Below are 23534 nucleotides of genomic sequence, written 5' to 3' on the forward strand. Positions count from 1 at the left end.
CGAAGGCCCCCCTCGCGAACCGGCACCCTCCCCCCCGCGATCCGGCACCCCCCCCCCGCCGCCATCGGGCACCTCCCCGCCGCGACCTGAGATCCCCCAACCCACCCGAACCCTCTTCTTACTTCTAGTGTAGCCTCTGCATCGGCATCGGCACCAGCATGTCCTGTGCCCAAAAATCTGCTTCCTATGCCAGGCCTTGAGCATGCGCACATGCTCAAGGCCCGGCACAGGAAGCAGATTTTCGGGCACAGGACATGCTGGTACCAGTGCCGATGCGGAGGCTACACTGGAAGTAAGAAGAGGGTTCGGGTGGGTTGGGGGATCTCAGGTTGCGGCGGGGGGGTGCCCGATGGCGGTGGGGGTGTGTGCCAGATCGCGGGGGGGGGGAAGTTGCCGGTTCGCGGGGGGGCGCTCGTACAGCGAGGCAAGCTCGGTTTACGAGGCACCAAGTTTGCGAATGTTTTGCTTGTCTTGCAAAACACTCACAAATCGGTGCACTCGTAAACCGAGGTACCACTGTATTAATTTATATTAATACACTATGAAAAATAAAAGATTTTTCCCAGCTTGATATTTTTGTTGTTCTGAGTTAACATAAGAACATAAGCAATGCCTCCGCTGGGTCAGACCTGAGGTCCATCGTGCCCAGCAGTCTGCTCACGCTGCGGCCCAACAGGTCCTGGAACTGTGCAGTAATCCTCTATCTATACCCCTCTATCGCCTTTTCCAGCAGGAAATTGTCCAATCCTTTTTAGAACCCCAGTACCGTATTCTGCCCTATTATGCTCTCTGGAAGCGCATTGGCTAAGGCTCTTAACATTTGCATCTCCTCTTCCTATAGGCTAAGGCTCTTTGCACCTGCATTGTGATGTCATAGAGCTTTATGCTTATAGAAACATAGAAACATGAAGGCAGATAAAGGCCAAATAGTCCATCCGAAGCCTCCACTATCTCCTCCTCTCCCATAAGAACATAAGTAATGCCTCCGCTGGGTCAGACCTGAGGTCCATCGTGCCCAGCAGTCTGCTCACATGGCGGCCCAAAAGGTCCAGGACCTGTGCAGTAATCCTCTATCTATACCCTTCTATCCCCTTTTCCAGCAGGAAATTGTCCAATCCTTTCTTGAACCCCAGTACCGTACTCTGCCCTATTACGCTCTCTGGAAGCGCATTCCAGGTGTCCACCACACGTTGGGTAAAGAAGAACTTCCTAGCGTTCGTTTTGAATCTGTCCCCTTTCAACTTTTCCGAATGCCCTCTTGTTCTTTTATGATTCGAAAGTTTGAAGAATCTGTCCCTCTCTACTCTCTCTATGCCCTTCATAGAGAGAGTAGAGAGGGACAAATTCTTCAAACTTATATGGATTAAAAGCAAAAACAAAAAAACCTGAATGCTTCCAGTCTCTGAGGGATGAAAATAAAAAAACGGATCTTTTTTGAAAAAACCCTTACCCAAACTTCGGAATAACTATGATAAATAGGGCTAACATTAAAAAAAAGGGCAGTTATGATTCAATAAAGCCAACGTTGGATCAGCAGTTTGCTATTAATAGATAAGTGTTGCTGATATATATTAAGGCTTCATAAAAAAGATTTTTAATTGATGGATATTTCTACAATGATAAATTGATTAGATGATGTTAGATCAGAAACGTTATGAACTGTCTACCACAGAGATAGAATTGTTTTTATGAAATATAAGATAAAATAGAATAAAATGAAATGAAATAAATCAAAATAAATTAAATTAAATAAAGATACTAGTTAATGAATTAAGGGAAAGGAAGGAGGTTTGGTATAAATGATTATTTGAAATCTAACAGAATATGGACCTGGGATAACGTACGTTATGGGAGGTCCTATGCACTGAAATCTGTTTATCATGTATGATATACCTTCGTCCTAGTTCAATGAGGGGTTGGTGATTCATTAAAATGTTTGTTTAATTGACAATAATTGCATGATGAATTTGTTTAGTAAAGATGGAAGAAATGGCAATAAAGTACATTTGTGACTACTATAAACATATGGAAATATAATTTAACTATTCCCGATAGCCCTATTTATCATAGTCTCTGAGGGACGAGCAGCCAGAATATTTTTGTGCAATTTTTGTTTGGATTTTTTTTTTATTCCAAATGAGTGTCATTAATAATGCGCTCTCTTCTTAAACAGTACACAGTGCTCCCCTCATTCTATATAATGTGCCATAGGTAAGGCATCAAATAGGCACCTAATTTAAACACCCAACTAGAGGTAACCAGCAAGGGGGCATGCATGCAGGTAGGGAATAGACAGGGCATGGCTGGGTCACATAGATAGGCACCAGACATAGGTGTTCTTAAGTTGCTCACATTTCCACCTGCCTTTTACATGGTGTAGGTGTTGGTAGTCAAATGTTGGCATCCGAATGCCAACTTAGGCTCCATTCCAGTGGCTCTTAAACCTGTCCTGGGGAACCCCCCATCCAGTTGGGTTTTCAATATATCCCTAATGAATATGCATTTTATCTAATTTTCTGAGGTTAAATTTTACTAATAAATACAGTAGCTTCAGTTTGTTAAAACTTTCGACACATAGGGAAGCTATTACCTAATTTTTAATCACAATATAGTTTAATTATAATACAAATATAAATGATCTTCTCACAACATCAATACAGTCATACATATGTCACTTAACCCCCAAACCCATTAACCCAATGTCCAAGGTATTATTAGTCAATGTCCATTGTCCATCACCAATCATACACCTGATTGGAACTCTCCGTAGGTAAATCCATCTAGCCTAGTATCCTGTCTTCATAGTGACCAATCCAATTGACAAGTACTTGTCAAAAACCCAAAGAGTAGCAACATTCTATGCTACTTATCCAGGGCAAGCAGTGTGGTCTATGAAATCTTTCCAAGGTGGTTTGGGATATAATTGTTGCTCTGTGTAGGTTTAACCTCCATGCCTTTGTTTCAGTCAGCTGTATGAATATAACCGACTATTTTTTTTTTCCAAATCTTTATTCATTTTTACACCTCACAACAAGTGTACAATAATATAACAAATGATTCACATATATCACTTGAAAATCTTTTCTGTTATCATCATACATACATAAAATTAAATCCCTCCCCCACCCTCCCCTTCCACCAATAATATAATTCAAGCATATTATACAATATTATATTCAAAGATATTGAAAAAACCAATAATATAACCATACATCCCCCCCTTTTCCATTCGTATAACATACTTTTTGTACATAACTGACTATTAAAAGCTATCTTATTTTTTATTAGCAATAAAAAAAATTCAAGCTTTGATAGTCTCCAAATTAAGAGGTTATCTCTTAATAGCTAAATGAGGAACACACAGTGCGTCTGTGCGAGGTTTAATCTGTATGGTAGAGAGGATAGGCAAGTATGCTGAAAATTACTGTCCTGAAAAAGTTCTGATGAAGGACCCTGCAAGAAGGTCGCTTTGACCCTCCTGCCCTCCTTTTTATGGAGGTTTGAAATTGTGTGGTAATAGTAGATTGGAGGGGGAGGGTTGGGTGTAAGCTGCAGCGGGATTCGAGCCGCTCCATAGGGATGATTACAGAAGGATTTCTTATTTGGAATCAGACTAATGAGAATTTAAGGGAAAGGGGTTGGCCTTATTTATGATACCATCATGAGTCTTGGGAACCGGCAGGTTCTAGCGTTACCACAGATCCTGTCCTAGGAGGGTGAGCAGTTGTGGTTAGTGCGATACCATCTAACTTACTGTTGGACTCCTTTGTTGTGTTTAAGACTGGAATTGGGCATGTGTATTTGTGAAACACGGGAAATGGTCTTGAAGTTGGAGTTGTGACATGACCACAAAGCTGCGGCCAGTTCATGCCACATGCAAAAGGTCTGAGAGTTGTTATTCTAGATGATTCTATTTCTAGAAGTGAATAATAATAATAATAACAGTTTATATACCGCAATACCATTAAGTTCTATGTGGTTTACAATAGATTAAGCGAGGTACAAATTGACTGAATTTAAGAGGGGGGAAGAGGAGAGTTAATAGGACCGGAAATGCGTTGTTGAGGAGAAAGAGATTAATAAGACAGAGGAAACACTATGGAGGAGAAAGAAGATGAGTGGGTCAGTTGTCTAGATACTTTAGGAACAGTTGAGTTTTTAGACGTTTTCCGAATTCCTCATAAGTAGTGGGCGAAAGTAGTTGATCTAGGTCTTTACCCCACAATGCTGCTTGATGTGAAAGAAGGTGTTCATGGTGGTTTTTCAGTTTACAACCTCTGGGGGTGAAACGAAGTAGGAATGAGAGCTTCTCTTGTGTCTGTTGGCAGAGAAGGAGAAAAGGTCAATTATGTATTTAGGGGCAAGTCTGTTTAGCGCTTTAAAGCAGAAACAGGCGAATTTAAACTTTATGCGTGCTTCCATCGGTAGCCAATGCAACTGCCGGTAGTAGGGTGATACATGATCGAATTTCTTTAGTCCGAAGATTAATCTGACCGCTGCATTTTGCATTAGTTAAGTTGTTTGTCAAGAATTTCTTTGTTTCATATCTCCTCCATACCTCCCACCCCACCCCCATCCAGGGAATAACGTCAAATTTTCAAGTCTTCATACATCTTCCAGTGTAGGCTCCATACCATTTTGGTTGCTTTTCTCCGAAAAGGATTGAGTCTTTTTTTTTAATACCTTTGGAAATATGTGACTTCCAAAACTAAGGGGTCCTTTTATTAAGGTGCACTATCCAGATGGAAACAAAAATAAAACTATTAGGGGTAATTATAGATAAAGATTTATCCTTCCACGATCACATCAGCTCTATAATAAAAACTTGTTTCTATAAACTTCGTATTATTCGCTCATTAACTTCAATCTTACAGACCGAATCAATTACAATCCTGGTTCATTCTTTGATCATCTCTCACCTAGACTATTGTAATTCCCTTTTTAATGGTCTCCCACAAAAAGAAATCCGACGTCTTCAATTGATTCAAAATACAGCAATAAAACTTATTTACAAACTAGGGAAATATGATCACGTCACTCCAATCTTGAAAGATGCCCACTGGCTTCCAGTGGCCCACCGAATTACATATAAAATTATTCTCCTGACCTTTAAAATAAAATCTTCTCATTTGCCCTCATTTCTATATAAACTTCTCATCCCCCAATGTTCATCCCGTACTCTGAGATCCACAAACCAAAATCTTCTTTTGATTCCCTCTATTAAAAACTTTTTTTACACACGGAAAATAAATTTCTCTGTCACTGCTCCAACACTATGGAATTCTTTACCTCAATCTCTTCGTGACGAACAACAACTGGATAAATTTAAGATTGGCCTAAAGACTTTTCTATTCCGTGATGCATTTATTACAGTTTAGTATCTCTTTCTCAGTTATTTTTTAATTATTTAACTTCAAAAAAAAAAAAAAAAAAAAATTACTTCAAAGACTTTTCCCCACCCTAATGTTTTTTCCTATCCCCTCTCTCTCCCTTTTCTCTCAACATTGTAACTTTACCCTACCATCAACCCCTTCCCTCACAATCAAGTTTGTCTAGTCTATGTTTTAATATACACTGTCTGTCCTCTAAATATAGAATATATTAACTTCTCTTCTTTTTTAAAATTTTACTGTAATGTACACCGGCCAGATATTTATTTGATGGTCGGTATATTAAAACCTAATAAACTTGAAACTTGAAACTTGAATGCATGCTAAATGCTAAGACGCCCATGGATGCCTTAGCATTTAGCATGCACTAACAAAAAGGACCCCTTCATGCGGTATTTGGGGTGCAGTTTCATCAATGACTTCTACAGAGGCATTAAAAAGCTTACAATGTACAGAAGCAGGAAATGGATGAAAAAAGGAAAATAATATACACGTTTTTATTTCTAAATCACCAAGCCATGGGCATATTCTTTAATAATATCACTTATGAGTGAACAGGAAGATCCACCAGCACTTGAGTAATTAAGATAATGATAGAAGCAGATTTTTAATTGTTCACCGTGGATGTCATCTTTCCATTTCGACACACTAAGTTACTATACTCTACCGTTTTGCATTTCTCCTTTGTTAAGCAAGGGATTCTAAAAATATTAGCAGTCCTTAGACAAATATAATGTTTTAAAATATGTAACAATCGGGGGGGGGGGAGGTGGGGGCAAGTTTGGTTCTTCTCTTTCATGTTATTGTTAGTTTGGGTCCAGTGGAAGAATCAAAATCAATTCATCTTGCCAGCGTTAAAATCTGACTTAATGGCAGTATTTTCCGAGGTGACACTTTCATTTCCTTCCGTGACCAATTCAAGCTATTCTTCTCCTCAGCCGCTTTAGGGCTTCATTTCTGATGAAGGCCGGTGAACATCTGTTCCGCTGTTAATGAAATGCAAGATCATGATTTGATATTCCCCTGGAAGTTACTAGAGATCCTTCTTGGGAAGCACAAAAAAAACCCCAAACAAACCCCTGTCTATGTGGGAGCAGTTTATTGAAAAAGTGCATTCTTCCATTCTGCTGTCTCCCCCCTCAAGCCTTCTTCCCCTCCTCATGGACTCCTCAGCCACTGCACTTTCGATGGGGTCTTTTGAAGGTTCTTGCAACGTTAGTGAACGTTTTCCCCACAGGAAAGTTCAGCGAGAGTCAGGACTATCCGTCAAATTGATGAATTACCAGACGAAAGGATACTAGAAATGGCATGCCCAACTCTTCCTGCTGGTCCTCCTTCCCTCCCGCACCTGCTATAATCACTTTTAACTGCTGGGTCAGGACAAGAAGACCAATAAATCTTAAAGGGAATGGAACTACTGGGTTTAAAAAAAAAATACAGCCGTTACCAAATCCTGCATACAGAGTCAAAGAGTCCGGATGGAAGAAGGGAAGCTAAAATGTGTTGGTGGAGGAGGGAGAGAAGGGGGTGGGTAGGAGGGGTTCTTTCTGCGGGGTAGGGGTGGTTTGTTGTTTGCTAGTGGCTGTGGAAGACATAAGAGTCCAGTCCTCCGTGGTGGCTAGTTTTCATTGTAAACATTGTTTTGCGCTTTTGTTGTTCCTGATGTTAATAATAATAATAATAATAACTTTATTCTTCTATACCGCCCCAGTCGAAAGACTTCTAGGCGGTTCACATCGAAGAAGGCTGGACAATCAGCGAATTACAGAATGCAAGAAGTGAGGGTACAGCTTATTACATAAGAAATAGATAAAAGGACAGCATATTACACCGAGATTGACAGAGGGACAATATACATAGTAACATAGTAACATAGTAGATGACGGCAGATAAAGACCCGAATGGTCCATCCAGTCTGCCCAACCTGATTATATTTAAATTTTTTTTTTTTTCTTCTTAGCTATTTCTGGGCGAGAATCCAAAGCTTTACCCGGTACTGTGCTTGGGTTCCAACTGCCGAAATCTCTGTTAAGACTTATTCCAGCCCATCTACACCCTCCCAGCCATTGAAGCCCTCCCCTGCCCATCCTCCTCCAAACGGCCATACACAGACGCAGACCGTACAAGTCTGCCCAGTAACTGGCCTAGTTCAATCTTTAATATTATTTTCTGATTCTAAATCTTCTGTGTTCATCCCACGCTTCTTTGAACTCAGTCACAGTTTTACTCTCCACCACCTCTCTCGGGAGCGCATTCCAGGCATCCACCACCCTCTCCGTAAAGTAGAATTTCCTAACATTGCCCCTGAATCTACCACCCCTCAACCTCAAATTATGTCCTCTGGTTTTACCATTTTCCTTTCTCTGGAAAAGATTTTGTTCTACGTTAATACCCTTTAAGTATTTGAACGTCTGAATCATATCTCCCCTGTCTCTCCTTTCCTCTAGGGTATACATATTCAGGGCTTCCAGTCTTAACTTAATAAGAGGTGAGGTTTCAGTTTAGGAGATGAATTTGTCAAATAGTGCAGTTTTAATTGCTTTCCGGAATGCGCCGGAGGTCAGCCTGGCTCCATTAATGTAATTTCCCAGCCAGGACTGCTGTTTGCTTGCTTGGAACATGAAGGACCTGTCCAAACAGGATTTGTATTTGCAGCCTGTGATCTTTGGGTATGTAAATATGTTACGGTTTCTGGTTGGTCGTGTGGGGTTGTGTAATGTGAAATGTGGTAGTAGGTAAGAAGGCGCTAGGCCCCAGACCTGCTTGAATAACAAATACAGGCAAATTTGAATAGTTGAATAGCTGTTGTCACTGTTTAATAAAAAGATTTAAATATAAAATGTGTCACTGTTCTTAATAAGCATAACCGTTAAAGATATGGACCGAAGGGCGGGAAAAACGTAAGACACACGAACAGTTGTTTACAGATATGGTTTTACTTATATAATTGTGCAGCAAATTATTTATATGAGCGCTTGATTTGATCCATTTATTTCACATTTTCGAATGTATTTTCATGTATGCATTCTTGTCCTTCTCCTTTCTATGTGCAATGTATTCCTTTAGACATATATACTACACCCCTGAGGCAGGCCTCCGTTCAGAGGCCGAAACACGGGACCGTGTCAGGTCATTGAAACATCATTCCTAACCAGGACTTTCCACTATTTGGACTTTTTTTTTAATGTGAATTTATGTGCATTATTATTGTGAATCGATTTATACAAAGAAAGATTGTCGACCCCAAGGTTGACGTGGTCTGTCCCAGTGTTCTTCAACCGCCGGTCTGCGGGCTGGTGCCGGTCTGCAGAAATTTGCCAGTCCGTGGCTGGCATATGCCTCGGGCCTGAGGAGATCAGTGCACAAAGCCGCGGGTGGCAGATCCTATGGAAGCCTTCTCTCTGATGTCTGTTCTGGTAGGAATGAATGTTGAGAAGCATACAGTGTGCTTTGTGTAGTTTAATTCTGTGGTTAACCATTATGTGTTGTTAATAAGATTATATTGTGTGTATATATGAAAAATGAATGGAAAAAAAAATGGTGTTACAATTAGTACTATTATGGGGGTGGGATTTGGGGAAGAGTTGGGCGGGGTCTGGCCCACGACGTAGTCCAGTGCTCTTCAACCGCTGGTCCGCGGACCAGTGCTGGTCCACAAATTAATTCTTTTATTTCCACCGGTCCATAGATATAAAAAGGTTGAAGAACACTGGTCTACCCACTCCCCATTTGTTCTTCTGTTGTTTGACTTGACCTATTTTTTGCTCTATATATAAAAGAATATGACGCAGGCCAAAAGCTCGATAATGCCAAAAAGATACCTGCAGTGAAATGAGCAACGTGAACCAGGATCTGAATGCCGGGCTTCAGCTCAAACTGGACAAAGTCTTGATTCAGTTTGCTGATGAAGGTTTCAGAAATCTGCAAAACAAAATCAGTTCAAATTCTGTGAATGCGGAACTCGGTTACTTCTGCACAGCACAATACAGTAGGCGGAAAGAAATAATCTATTCAGGGGCCATTATGCTTCGGAGATTCAGAAAGAAAATAGATTAAAAATGAGCATACAAAACCAATAATAAAAACCATTGATGTGCGTAAAAAAGCATTTTATCCATGATAATAGACTTTAAAAAAAAAAAAATATATACATATGTATTGCATACAGGTGTCCCCCAGGGATAGGGAGAGGATGAGAATTGATCCATATGTTCAATATGAATGTTGTTTTAGGTGAAAAACATACCTAAACAAAAAGCAAGTGCAAATCCTTGTGCTTACTTTTTCCCTGGGTAAAGCAGAATTCCCCATAAAGTTTTGTTTTGCTTATTCGTGCAAACCCCATGGAGAAAAAAAAATATATGTAAGGTTCCCACTGATGTAAGTAATCTGCTCTAGTCAATTTATAGTCCACCTTATGCCTACGTGGATTCAAAGCGGATTACAATACAAAGTTTATAAACAATTAGCTGAACAGGTTTAAAAAAAAAAAAGTTTGGATAATTTCCTAAAAGAAAAGTCCAAAAGACATTATTAACATGGACTTAAAAGGATGTGGTAAGAGCGGATAGCGTAGCTGGCTTTAAGAAAGGTTTGGACAAGTTCCTGGAGGAAAAGTCCATAGTCTGTTATTGAGAAAGACACGGGGAAAGCCACTGCTTGCCCTGTATGGGTAGCATGGAATGTTGCTACTCTTTGGGATTCTAGAATCTTGCTACTCTTCGGGAGTTCTGCATGGAATGTTGCTACTGTTTGGGGTTCCGGAATCTTGCTTACTCTGAGATAATGGAATGTTGCTACTCCTTGGGTTTTGGCCAGGTACGAGTGACCTGGATTGGCCACCGTGAGAACAGGCTACTGGGCTCGATGGGCCATTGGTCTGACCCAGTAAGGCTATTCTTATGTTCTTAAGAAATGCCATTGATTCCAGAAAAAAGAGAAAAGATTAAGATATGGTGCCTTAATTGAGGCCACTTAGCAACACCTACCGTGTTTCCCCGATGATAAGGCAGGGCCATCAAATAAGACAGCCCCCCCTTTTTAGAAAAAATTGTAAAATAAGTCACCCCCCCCCCGCAAATAAGCCACCCACCGATACCTGCGCTTACCCGAATCGGGTGGTACGGTGGGTGACTCCGTGTGGTCCCTCCGTCTACCGCGGGGGTCGGCAACCCGCGGCTCCAGAGCCGCATGCGGCTCTTTTCCACCTTTGCCGTGGCTCCGGTAGTGTGTCACGCAGGCATGCAACTTACAAGTCTGGCGTCGCGGCGGGAAATAGCCATGCTGAGCAGTGAGCTCAGCACGTACACAGATGAAAGCCTTGCTTGCTGATTGGTCCGGCGGCCGTGCCGCCGGACCAATCAGCAAGCAAGGCTTTCATCTGTGTAGTGCTGAGCTCACTGCTCAGCATGGCTATTTCCCGCCGCGACGCTGGACTTGTAAGGTGCACGCCTGAAAAAGAAATCATCCTGGCCGGGGTCGGTGTCATGCTCCGGAGATCTACAGCCTTCCTATCTCCCTCTCCCTTCTACCTGCTTCCGGCCACATCCCCTGCTCCGCGGCTCTCTTCGGCAACTCAGCAGCAGCGATCGACACAAGCTTCTGACGTCGGGGCCTACCCTCTGCGAGTCCCGCTTGTTTCAACTTCCTTTTTCCACAAAGGCGGGACTCGTAGAGGGAAGGCCTCGATGTCGGTAGCTTGTCTTGATCACCGCTGCTGACAAGTTGCTGAAGAGAGCCGCGGAGCAGGGGGGTGTTGCCAGGTGCAGGTAGAAGGGAGAGGGCCAGATGCAGGACTCGTGGGTGAGGGAGCAGAAGAGAGAGAGAAAGAGAGAGGGGAGGGAAACAAAAGGAAATATTTCATACTGGGCTGGGCCGGAGTGGAGGGAGGGTGGAAAGATTCTAGCTACAGGGTGCAGTAACAAAGGAAAAGGGGGGGAAAGCTGAAAATGGAGATAGTGACACAAAGAAGAGAAAGGGTAAGCAGGACCTACTGAATAAGGATAGAGATACAGAGGGGACATGAAAGGGTAAATAAGGCATCCCCCCGAAAATAAGCCCTAGAGCATATTTTGGCCTTCCAAAAAAAATAAGACAGTGTCTTACCATCGGGGAAACACGGTAACAACGCCCCCCCTCCCTTTTACAAAAGCAGGCCAGTGCGCTGAATCCTCTGCGCTGCTCCCGAAGCTCATTGGAACTCTATGGGTGTTGGGAGCAGCGCAGAGCGTTCAGTGCGCCAGCCTGAGCTAAAAACTGCCATTGCGGTTTTGTAAAAGGGGTGGGGGGTAAAATCCACATCTAGCCTACATTTAATCAATTAGCTTAAATGGCGTGGTAATGGGCCATAAGACAAAACGGCAAAATGCAAACAGCACCAAAGGGTTCCACAAGAGAAATGAAACAGAAAAACAACAGGAACAGGATAGGATTGGATGTACCTGTTGCAGTTTAATAAGCGTCCCAAAAACTTAAAGGCAATCCACAAAGAATATATATAGGCCCTCTTTTACTAAGGTGTGCTAAGTGTTTTAGTGCGCGTTTAGCGCACGCTAAATCAACACATTCGCTAACCTCTAATGCATCCATAGGATAACATGCGCGCGTTAGCGTTTAGTGCATGATTAGCGCGTGCTAATATTTATCATGCGCTGAAAAGCATAGCGCACCTTAGTAAAAGAGAGGGATAGTCACAAGTCACCCACAGTAAAAAATCAAATAATATATAATATATATTACATATATAATATATAATATATATTACATATATAATATATAATATAAAAGGCATTCCTCAGGGGTTTTATACAGTATCTAAAATATATATTATATACAGTACTCCCCCTAAATTCACAGGGGTTCCATTCAAGGACACCTGCGAATTTTGAAAAAAACGCGAATGCGGTTTAGGAGCAGAGCGGAGACAGGAGAGACAGAAGAGGGAAGCAGGGCGGCGGCGGGTGCTTAAAATCGGGGGCGGGATCCTGCTTAGTCCTTTCTGACCGCCTCTTCCGGGAACTAAAGTCAGGCTACACCAATCAGGAGCAGCTTTTACATGCTATCTGGCGCCTCAAAGCCTGACTTTAGTTCACGGAAGAGGCGGTCAGAAAATGCTGTGAAAGACTGAGTCCGTATATATATTTCCTGATGTTTCGAGGTGGACGCAATCCAGGAGGAAAGAATTTTTGTCTTATAGATCAAAGGTGATTGCTTTGGGGGCAGGTTTTCAGTTGAGATTTCCTTGTAAATATTTTGTCTCCTATCAGGGGAGTAAATATATTTTCTTTGAACCTGCCCAATTAGGCTTTTTCCTTGAAGGTAAAGGAATCTCTACACAGTCCGAATGATACAGGTTACTTATGCGGTATTTAATTTTTTTGGATAGGATAAGATCTAGCTGCTCTATTTTTTAATATTTTCATTTTCTTTTGTATATGTCCCCTTTCCCGAAAGGCTTTATTTCATCTTGTCTCCTCTCCTCAGGTTGTGGACTGTATTAGATGACTTATTATGGATGCTTAATTTTTAGTTCTTAGTTTGTATTATGACTAAGAGAGTATTATATTTCTGTATTTGCCTTTAAACATCTTTGTATATAGGATGTATTAAAATGATAAATAAATATTTTAAAAAAAAGAAAGACTGAGTCCATGATTCGCGAACACATAAAATCCAAGCCGTTAAAAGGCTGCAATTAGGCAGCGCGCGCACAGAGACACATTTCCACCGTTAGCTGGCATCACAACACAAACCGCCCTCCAACCAACCCTCCACTACCACACCCAGCTAAATCCCACTGAACCACCTAACCCTATTCTAACACAACCACCCAAGTCACCCGATTCTTTCCCCTCCCCCACTCCAAAGAAACCATTCCCCGCTATTAACCGACTCTCACTAGGATAGCTTCAGCCTCTGTTACATGCCCCTAGCGTCAAACTGTGAGCCCTCTAACTCCCACCGTACACAGATAACACTTTTTTTTTAAAATAAATTTTATTATTTTCCAATATGAACAGTGCAATGTAAATATATATATCTGAAACATATCAAACCATTACAAAGCACTTTTCAACTACAGAAATTAAAAGACATCATTACCCCCAACCCTGTATAACTCAGAAATGTAAACATACAAATATATATGCGGTATCTCCCCCCTCCCCTCCCCCGGAGGTGTATGGGAACGAAACCTAATTTAAAAGAGATATAAGACATAAATATATAACTACATATCTTGAATGGATGCAACAAAAGCTGCTAACGGCCCCCACACTAACTTACCGGTAAATACCTTATTATTCCCCAAAAATTCTGCATTCATTTTTTTCATATTTATAATTAGAACACAAATTTGCCCACCAAAAAGGAAAATGTAAAGTATCAGAACTGAGTTCCACCAAAATGTATAGTTAAGATTTGAGTAGTTTTTCCAATTTTTGGTAATATGCTGAATGGCGACCCCTGTCATGATTAACAAAAGTTTATTATTACTTGACGAAATTTGACTTTTTTTCCTCATAGATATATTTATAAGATGGAACGAGCTCTTGCTACGCAGAAAGGGACTTACAATAAGTTTATAAAGATCTGGGGGCCAATGGAAAAATATTGTAATGAGAAGACATCACTTTTTATGGGAGATTACATTTTACGTATTGGGGGGTGGGGGGTGGTATATTTTCCATTGAGAGTTTGTTTTTATTTCTTTAGGTAGGGCGGGAGGGAGGGGATTAATATTTTTATTTAGATGATTTGGAAAGATGTTTAAGTGTTGTATTGAAAGTATAATGATTGTATTTCTGTACACGTGATTGTCTGTTTGAAAATGATTCATGAATTTTAATTTCAGTAGGGTGGGGGGTGGGGATATATTCTTTTGTTCTTGATGATATGATTAAGATTTTCAAGTGTTACATTGAAATTTAATGGATATATTATTGCACACATGTTTATGATTTAAAATGAATAAAGAATTTAAAAAAGTATCAGAACTCTTCCAATTTCTTGTTATCGTTTGGATGGCTATCCCTGCCATTATCATGAAAAGCCGGCCTTTATACCGGTCAAATGGGGGTTTAACATACAATATGGTACCACTTAGAACCATCTCGTATGACAATGGAATTTCAGAATCAAGTATTACATTGATTTGTCCCCATATCGATTTTCCAGAAGCTGAGTATCAGAGGACAAAAATAACAGCAGATGATCTAATGTCCCAATATCTGTATGACAAAATGCCAGCATTTATTAGATCTGGAACTATCTATTTTTTTGTAAACGCACACATTCTCCGCTATTAACCGGCTCATACTAGGATAGCTTCAGCCACTGTTTCATGCCCCTAGCGTCAAACTGTGAGCCCTCTTAACGCCCACCGTACACAGATAACACTTTAATAAACAGGCCCCTGAAGATTACCCATCTGTATCTGTTCAACAAAAATGTATTGTTCGATATAAATTAAAAAAAAAAGACAAAGCATACAAACAATGATGGGCATGTAAAGACATGACTATACATAAAAAAGAGGCAGCGATGAAAAAACAGCTTATGGACGAAAAGAATCTGTGTGAAAAAGAAAACCGAACCGTAGAGACATCTATCTCATTTTTGGAAAAATATTGTGGTAGAATTCAAGTGTTTCCCTTATTTATAACCACAGAGAGGCAGAGTATAGCCCAAATAATAATAATAATTTATCGAGTACAATAAGCATCGGAGCAGTACAGGGGAGAGCAGTAGGTTGTAAATCTCCTAGCGTTTGCACTGCTTTCCTTTTGATTTATAGGAATGAAAATCTAGATGATATTATAAATTACCCGCCAAACACAGCTTCAGATTACCTACTGCACTGTTTATTATCAGCATATACAGAACAGTAACCGGCGAGTACTTTATCACAGAACAAGGAGTCTACGGGTAGTGAAGAAGATGGCGACCAGTTCTTAAGTCTATATACAAGTCAACAAGGACGTGCCGCACAGAACTCTAACTCAAACACTCGTAAGTGGAAAAAATACACTCAGCACAAAATTTTCAACGTGGAGAAAAAGGCCTCATTATAAGCGCTCGCTCAGTTACATTGCCATACGAGCTTATATCATCACTGGTCAAAAAAAAACCCTCCGCACTTCAAAACGTACTCAGATGAAACTGAGTGTAGGAACTGCAGCCCTGGCTTTGTGAATAGAAGTGTAGCTGGTAGGAAGGAGCGGACTAGAACAGCAATGCATATCAGGGTGGGGCGTGGGGACCGGTCTGCCTTGGGTGCAGACAAAGTCATGAACTTCTTCCAGCAGTGGCAGCATTCACAATTTGCTGCTCTACTGGCATTGAACCTTCTTTTCTGCCGGGGCCTGTCAGGAGAGAGGGGAGGGGGAGAAAAATGCTACACCCAATTGGGGAAAGAGATGGAGGGAGGGATAAGAAATACCAGGGAAGGAAGAGGCCAGACCATGGGGAAAGAAGGGAGGGAAGGAAAGGAGATACCACACTGGGGGAGGGAGAGATACCAGGGCATGGTGGTGGTTGGGGGAGGGGAGAAAGGGAAGGAGAAAGAGAGGCTAGACCATATGGAAGGAAGAAGGGAGGGAAAGGAAGGAGATGAGATGACAGATCATGGAGAGGGAGGGAGAAATGGAAGGAAAGGAGAAGAGAAAGATGCCAGGGCATGGGGAGAGGGAAGGGAAGGTGTGGAGGGGGAGAGACAAAGCCTGGTACTGGTAAAGAGGCATAAGAGAGAAGTGGAGAAGAAAGGCCTGGTCTGGAGGCACACAACTATGGAGGAGGAGAAGGAAGACAGAGCTCAGGACCGGGGTAAGTGAAACCTCCTATTTTTTCATTCTTTTTAAACTACAGCACTTTCTTTTGAGGACTGTTTCTTTAATGTTTTATGTTTTTATAGACTGTGTATTGTACAGGGGAACATAAATACACACATAATCCAAGTTACATACAAATTCAATGATTTCAACAATGGAACTCATTCCTAACCTGGGGACTAATCTTAATTCTCTTTTTTTTCTTTTCTATCAAATTATCATTAATATTAATCTGGATCTTCTTACACTCTTTATATTAAAATTTTTCTAATATTAAACCGATTAATTATTCCTATTATTACACCTCCCCTACCCTTATGTACAAACCTTAATTGTTCCCTTTTTTTTTTTTTTCCTTTTTTATTAATATTATAAATTATTTAAATTGTATTTCCACCTTTTACCTACATGTTTCAATTTGTATTAATAGAACATAATGATTAGTCTGTATTTTGTCTTATTTGTATTTGTATTTGTCATCCCTGGTTTCTATTGTACATTACAATTATGTAATACGCATTGAAATATTTGATATTGCGTAAAATCAAAATTTAATAAACTTGAAACTTGAAACTTGACTGCCTGTACACTTGTGGTTTGGATTTGATAGCAAAGTCTATAGGTCAACAGTATTGTATAATAGCTAAGAAAAATTAACTAGTTACTGTACTGTACTAAACATTTGGGCGTTTTGTCACTTTTACTTTTAAAGTACAGGAAACATTTGTTCTTTTACTTGTGCCAAAATAATAATTTCACCAATTTTTTTTTTTTACTTCTTTTACTTAATTACATCTCATATTTCAAGTTAAAAGCAAAAAGTAAGCCCCTGATTCTAAAAAAAATCAGCGCCAAATCGTGCAGCGCTAAGCGCGTCTATAAAAGTTAGGCGCACTGTATAGGATCACCGTCTAGGCCGTGTTAGGCGTTGCTCGGCGTCCTAACTTTAGGCGCACGATATTTATGCCAGGGCGTTCTAGGTCTATATGCGTTGCACCTAAGTTAGGCGCCGAATTAGGCACCGTTCAGCGCGATTCAAGTAAAATCGGGCGCTGTTGAGTGAATCACGTTGAGCGACACCTATTTTGGAGGCGCCCAAGAAATAGGCCAGCTCTAGGCACGACTAAAAGTTAGGCGGCCATGAAAGCATTTAAGTACGCTTAAGAGCAGCGATTCTGCAATAAGGCGCCTAACACGTAGCCACGCCCACGCCTAACACGCATAGCGCCTATTTTTGGGGAAGGCTGCCTAAATTTTTAGAGGCGCCTTTGTTACACAATCGCTCTTCCTGGATAGGCGCCTACATTTCAATTATGGCTGATTGAAAAGCTTAATCGGGCTTGTTGTTCAATTTAGATAGGGCGCCTATCGAGTTGGGTGCCTCCGAAATAGGTGCCTGACATTGGGCGCTGGTTACAGAATTTGGGCCACAGCGGCACCTCATTCAACATCAGGCACCTAACTGGAAAATATGCTCGCAATCTGCCCTTAATCACATCCACTTTTGGGGGAGGTTCTTCGGATAGGCGCCTACATTTTTAGAATCACATTTTCAAGTTGAGCCCCTAACTTTCAATGAAGTCCAATTATTTCCAATTAAGTCCAATTAGGATGTGTTAAGTACCAATTACAGGCACTAATTAATTCCGCCTTTTATGAATCCGCGTTAGGCTTTTTCATTGCCGGCCGCGGTGGCACAAGCTCTGACGCTCATGGAATTCCTAGGATCTTCGTAGCTAATACCGCTGTGGCCAGCGATTAAAAAAAAAAAAAAAAAAAAGTCTAACGCAGCATCATAAAAGGGGGCTTAAGCCTTTTAACCAATTAAGTTAGGTGCCTACATTGACTAGGTATTTTGATGTAGGCGCCTATATTTAGATGTGCTTTATAGAATTTGGTGGTATAAACAGAATCTAGACGTAAATGGCGATTGTTCTATAAAACTAAAGGAAGCAGCAAAACCCAGAACGGGATTTTTAATTTTTTTTATTTTTTTTTGCGTATCAACAATTTTTATCGATGACAACAAGCAAAGTACAAACCACACAAATTGTTGGCAAACAATGAAGACAGCAATTATCATCAAGTTTTACAAAATCAAACAGAACCCCCGACCCTCCTCCCCCCCCCTCCCATCAAAGTGCAAAGAAATCCCCCCCCCTCCGGGCACCCAACTCCCAAACCCAACCCTACTAATGTGTCTCAAGAGGATGTAACCTAGATACAGCCTTGGTGATATATGTAACACAGTCCCCCAAGTTTGTTGAGATAATAACTGCCAGTACAGGGTGGGGTTGGGAGGGCAACCTATGAATATATGGCCCCCAGACCGAATAAAAGGATTTAGAGCGTTTAAAGGTGAAAGTCAAGGCCTGAAATTCTAGCAAGTTATGTAATCGGTTCCTCCAGTGCCAAAAAGAGGGAGCCTCCGCCAGAACGGGATTTTGCTATACAAACATTATTACACAAACAATAGAGGCAGGAGAGAATGGGCATCCCTCCTGCCGGCCGAATTGTGTTGGGGTTCTGGGGGTTCCCTGTGGCGGCAACTCAGCTGATCGTGACAGGGAGATTTCCTCGCCATGATCAGTTTAGTGACAGCATCTATTTGAAATGTAGGCCCTCATTTTGCTGGACTACATTTCAGGCACCTATCGCGGCCCTAGGAAGATGCCTAGGGCCGCTTAAGCTCAACTAAGGCCACTTCTGGGTAAAACCACGCCCAAGCCCACCCTTGTGCAAACTTAAACATCTCCAGATGCCTCCCTGCATTCGTGACAGATGCCTACAGTGTAGGCGGCCTGCCTCGTGTTCTTTTTTTTTAAAAAAAGCATGGATCCCAATTGGCTAGACAGTGGGAGGACGCCTGGCTGCCTACAATTGGGACGCCGTTTATAGAATTTGGCGCAAAATGTTTTTTTGAACAATAGACAATGATGTTAACTTTGTGGAAGCCTTTTCTCTAATTGGACATCACGATGATGATAACAACGATGGAGATGAAGACACAAGTGATGAATTAATGGAAGCATTGCTGAAGGAAAAGATAGTGAATTTCCTAAAATCTAATGGGTTATAAGAACCAAGAAAAACATTGTTTTATTTAAAAGTCAATTGTGCCAAATGAATCTGATTGTATTCTTTGACTGGGTGACCAGAGAATCGCATTGAGGACATGTGCTAGATGGAATTTATTTAGATTTCAGCAAAGCCTCTGACATGGTCCCTCATAAGAGACTCTTGAATGAACCTGACAGGTTAAAGTCAGGACCAAAATTGGTGAACTGGATTATACACTGGTTGATGGACAGATGCCATAGGGTGGCGGTTAATGGAATTCGCTCGGAGGAAGGAAAGGTGAGTCGTGGAGTCCCTCAGGGTTCGGTCCTGGGGCTGATCCTGTTCAATATGTTTGTGAGTGACATTGCCGAAGGGTTAGAAGGTAAGATTTGCCTTTTTTATGGATGTTAACAAGATTTGTAACAGACTGGATACCCCCAGAAGGAGTGGAAGACATGAAAAAGGATCTGCAAAAGTTGGAAGAATGGTCTAATGTTTGGCAACTAAAATTCAGTGCAAAGAAGTGCAGATGCATTTGGAGAGCAGAAATCCCAGGGAGCAGTATGTGCTGGGAGGGGAGAGGCTGATATGCACGGATGGGGAGAGGGACTTTGGGGGGATAGTGTCTGGCGATGGTCGTAACCAGAGAGAGGCATAATCAGCAGAAGAAAGGAGGTTTCAATGCTCCAGTACAAATTGTTGATGAGGCCCCACTTTGAGGGCTCCTTTTACTAAGCTGCGCTAGGGCTTTAACACATGGAACAGCGCGCGCGCTAGACGCTAACGCCAGCGCTGAGCTGGCGTTAGTTCTAGCCACGTAGCGCGGGGGTTAGCGCACGCTAGTCTGCTGCGTACGCTAAAAACGCTAGCGCCTCTTAGTAAAAGGAGCCCTGAGTATTGTGTTCAGTTTTGGAGGCCACACCTGGCTAAGGATATGTAAGAAGACTTGAAGTGGTTTAGAGGAAGGTAACGAAAAGATGTGCCAAAAGATGTATGAGAAGGGACTGGAAGACCTGAATATGTATACTCTACTGTAAAGGAGAGGAGGGATGGTTGAGATATGATATAGACCAGGGGTGTCCAACCTTTTAGCTTCCCTGGGCCACATTGGCTGAAAACAAATTTTCTGGGGCTGCAAAAACGCGCAAATGCTGCAGCAAGACAGAGGAGGGAGCTGGAAAGATGGTAAATACCCGGGGGCAGCAGAGTAAAACACTGCATCACCCTAGACCGGGGCCGCACAAAGGGCCTGATTCTCCAAAGTGCGTCCCAATTTTAGGCAGCTGTAGGCGTCCTACAGCTGTCTAATCAGCCAATCGGGATGCACATTTTTTAAAAAAATGCTCCCCAGGCAGGCCGCCTATATTGAAGGCGCCTCCGGGAGCCTAGGGAGACCCGCAAGACGCCTAAGCTCGCCTAAGGGCCTTAGGCGAACCTAGGCGGCCCTAAGCGTCTCCCTAGTAGAGGAAGAAACGCTTAAAATGTAGGCCAGCAAAATGCTGGTCTACATTGTAAGTAGACGCGGCCGCTATACTTATTGCGGCAAGGGATCTCTCTGCCACTATAAGTATAGCGGGCCGCGGCCGCCTGTCCGATCGCTGGCAGGAAGGTGCCCAAACCCTCCTGCCAGAAGATTCCCCCCCCGACACTACCGACCGCTCCCCCCCGACACTACCAACCGCCCCCCCTGACATTACCGGTCTCCCTCCCACCCCGACACTACCGATCGCTGGCAGGAGGGTGCCCAATCCCTCCTGCCCGAAGACGCACCCTTCCCCCCCCGGCGCTAACAGCCCCTAAACCTCCACCCCACCAAACTAACCTTTTCTTAAGGCCAGACGGGTCTTGCCCGTCCAGCCGGCAGGCCCGCCTCGTCGAAATGAGGCGGGCCCGCCCCGTCGAAATGAGGCGGGCCCGCCCCTTCCCGCCGAAGCCTAAGGCCTGATTGGCCTTAGACTTAGTGGGGATGGGCGGACCCGCTATGCCTAAGGCCTGATTGGTCCAGGCTTCTAGAGCCTGGGCCAATCAGGCCTTAGGCTTCAGCGGGATGGGCCGGGAAGGGGCGGGCCAGCCTCATTTCAACGAGGCGGGCCTGCCGGCTGGACGGGCAAGACCCGTCTGGCCTTAAGAAAAGGTTAGTTTGGTGGGGTGGAGGTTTGGGGGCTGTTAGCGCCAGGGGGGGAGGATGCGTCTTCGGGCAGGAGGGATTGGGCACCCTCCTGCCAGCGATCGATATTGTCGGGGGGGGAGGGTGCGTCTTCGGGCAGGAGGGATTGGGCACCCTCCTGCCAGCGATCGGTAGTGTCGGGGTGGGAGGGAGATCGGTAATGTTGGGGGGGGGGGTGGTTTGTAGTGTCGGGGGGGGGGGGCGGTCAGTAGTGTCGGGGGGGGGGCATCTTCTGGCAGGAGGGTTTGGGCACCCTCCTGCCTGCAATCGGATAGGGGGCCGCGGCCCGCTATACTTATAGCGGCAGAGAGATCCCTTGCCGCGATAAGTGTAGCGGGCCGTGTGTAATCTAACCCGATTCTCTAACCAGCGTCTGTAACATGGACACCGGTTACAGAATCGGGGTTTAGTGTAGGCCCGATTCTGAATAGGACACCTCTCCCGGGTGTCCTATACAGAATCAGGGCCAAAATACTTCACTGGGCCGCAGGTTGGACACCTCTGATATAGACGTTTAAATACTCAAAATATTTTCCACAGAAGAGAAAATAGTAAAACTAGAGGGCATAAATCGAGGTTGTGTGGTAGTAAATAGGTCCATCTTGTGGCCATACCATGGGGATCTGGCCAGCTTGTGAGGTTAGAGACTTGCAATCAGGGCTCATAAAAACTGATCTCAAATTTCTAGTTTCACTTGAGCTTGGGCGTAAGCCAGGGTCAGATACTTCTGGTAGGCTGGAGGAGCGGAAAAAAAATCCTGGGTCTCGGTCGCAACACTCAGTCTCTCCCCCACTGGTTATTAAGAAGCAGGAGGCAGAGGCCAGCTGGAACTCTTTATTTAACGTGATTGCAGGTTCGATCTTAACTATATACAACTTCTTCAGTATTGGCAGTTATGGGGTTCAAGCAAATTCTCTCAACAGTCACTTCTTCTCCTTAGATCCAAATTTCATGCACTTTACTTCTCTGTCCTCTCTCCCCAACCAGTAAGGAGTCTCCCTCGGGACTACAACTTTGGCAGGAGATATAGGATAAACCGAAGCCTCTATTTTTCAGTCCACTCTGTTCTAGGCATAATAGTCTCTATGCTTAATACCTTTATTTTCTTTCCTCTCCCAGAAACCAATAAGAATCTCCTTCAGTACCCTGGGCTTTGGTGGGAGAAACAGGAACAACCAAAAGCCAGGAATCTCCATCCCACTCTCCTTTTATAATCCTCCCCCTTCCCATCAGGGAACAAGGGACCTCCAACTCCTCCCACTATGCCTTCTTATCCATTTCAGCTTAGTCTCAGTGACCCTCTGTAAAATCTGCTGTCTCTGTCTTTAGGGCAAAGGCATTTTTCAGGAGGGTCACATAGGCTTAGAAGTAATGTTAGGAAATTTCTTTTCAAGGAGAGGGTGGTTGATGCCTGGAATGCAGTCCCGAGAGAGGTGGTGGAGATAAGACATTCGGATTTCCCCGATAAGATACGACGTTCGGATTTCTGGCACTTTGTCTATGGTTTTGTAAAGTCACCCCAAACAGGGTCAGGCAGAGAGGAAGTCCGCATGTGCGCCAAGAGCAGGCAGCGTGGGCAGGGCTAGGGCGGGACTGGGGGTGGGCCTAGGGCATTACAGGGCGGGGATGGGTGGAACTGGGTGGGCTTGTGGGCGGTCTAGGGGGGGTCCGGATTTTCTGATTGGAAAATCTGGCAACTCTAGGTGGAGATGAAAACAGTGATGTAATCCAAAAAAGCGTGGGTTGAACAGAGGTTCTCTAATTAGAAAATTAATGGTATAAATTGAAGAACTAAGGCTGGTACTAGGCAGACCTGTACAGTCTGGATGGGCTGGAGAGGGCTTCAACTGGAATTCCAGTAATTTAGAACATGAGGACAATGCAAGGCAGACTTTTATGATCTATATCCCGCAAATGATGAAATGGTTCCGATAGGCTGGAGTCCAGTAGGTGGAATCTAAGGACAGCACCAGGCAGACTTCTAGGTCTATGGCCCAGAAATATCAAAGAAAAAAGATGATTTAATTTAATCATTGACTTTTATTCTAGCTTAACCTTTCAGTTAGGCGGATTAAAATAAGAGGTATCCGG

At 43.0% G+C, this 23534-nt stretch overlaps 1 protein-coding gene across 1 annotated transcript in view; it reads right to left on the reverse strand.

Moving 5' to 3' along the window:
- LOC117359849 (VPS10 domain-containing receptor SorCS1-like) overlaps positions 1 to 23534 on the reverse strand; it is a 304368-nt gene that overhangs the window by 15423 nt on the left and 265411 nt on the right. The window contains exon 19 of the mRNA XM_033943225.1: positions 9212 to 9311. Within this exon, the coding sequence (XP_033799116.1) occupies positions 9212 to 9311 (100 nt within the window). The remainder of the gene's footprint in view (positions 1 to 9211; positions 9312 to 23534) is intronic.

Source organism: Geotrypetes seraphini, chromosome 4 (genome assembly GCF_902459505.1).
Source record: "Geotrypetes seraphini chromosome 4, aGeoSer1.1, whole genome shotgun sequence".
Taxonomy (NCBI): domain Eukaryota; kingdom Metazoa; phylum Chordata; class Amphibia; order Gymnophiona; family Dermophiidae; genus Geotrypetes; species Geotrypetes seraphini.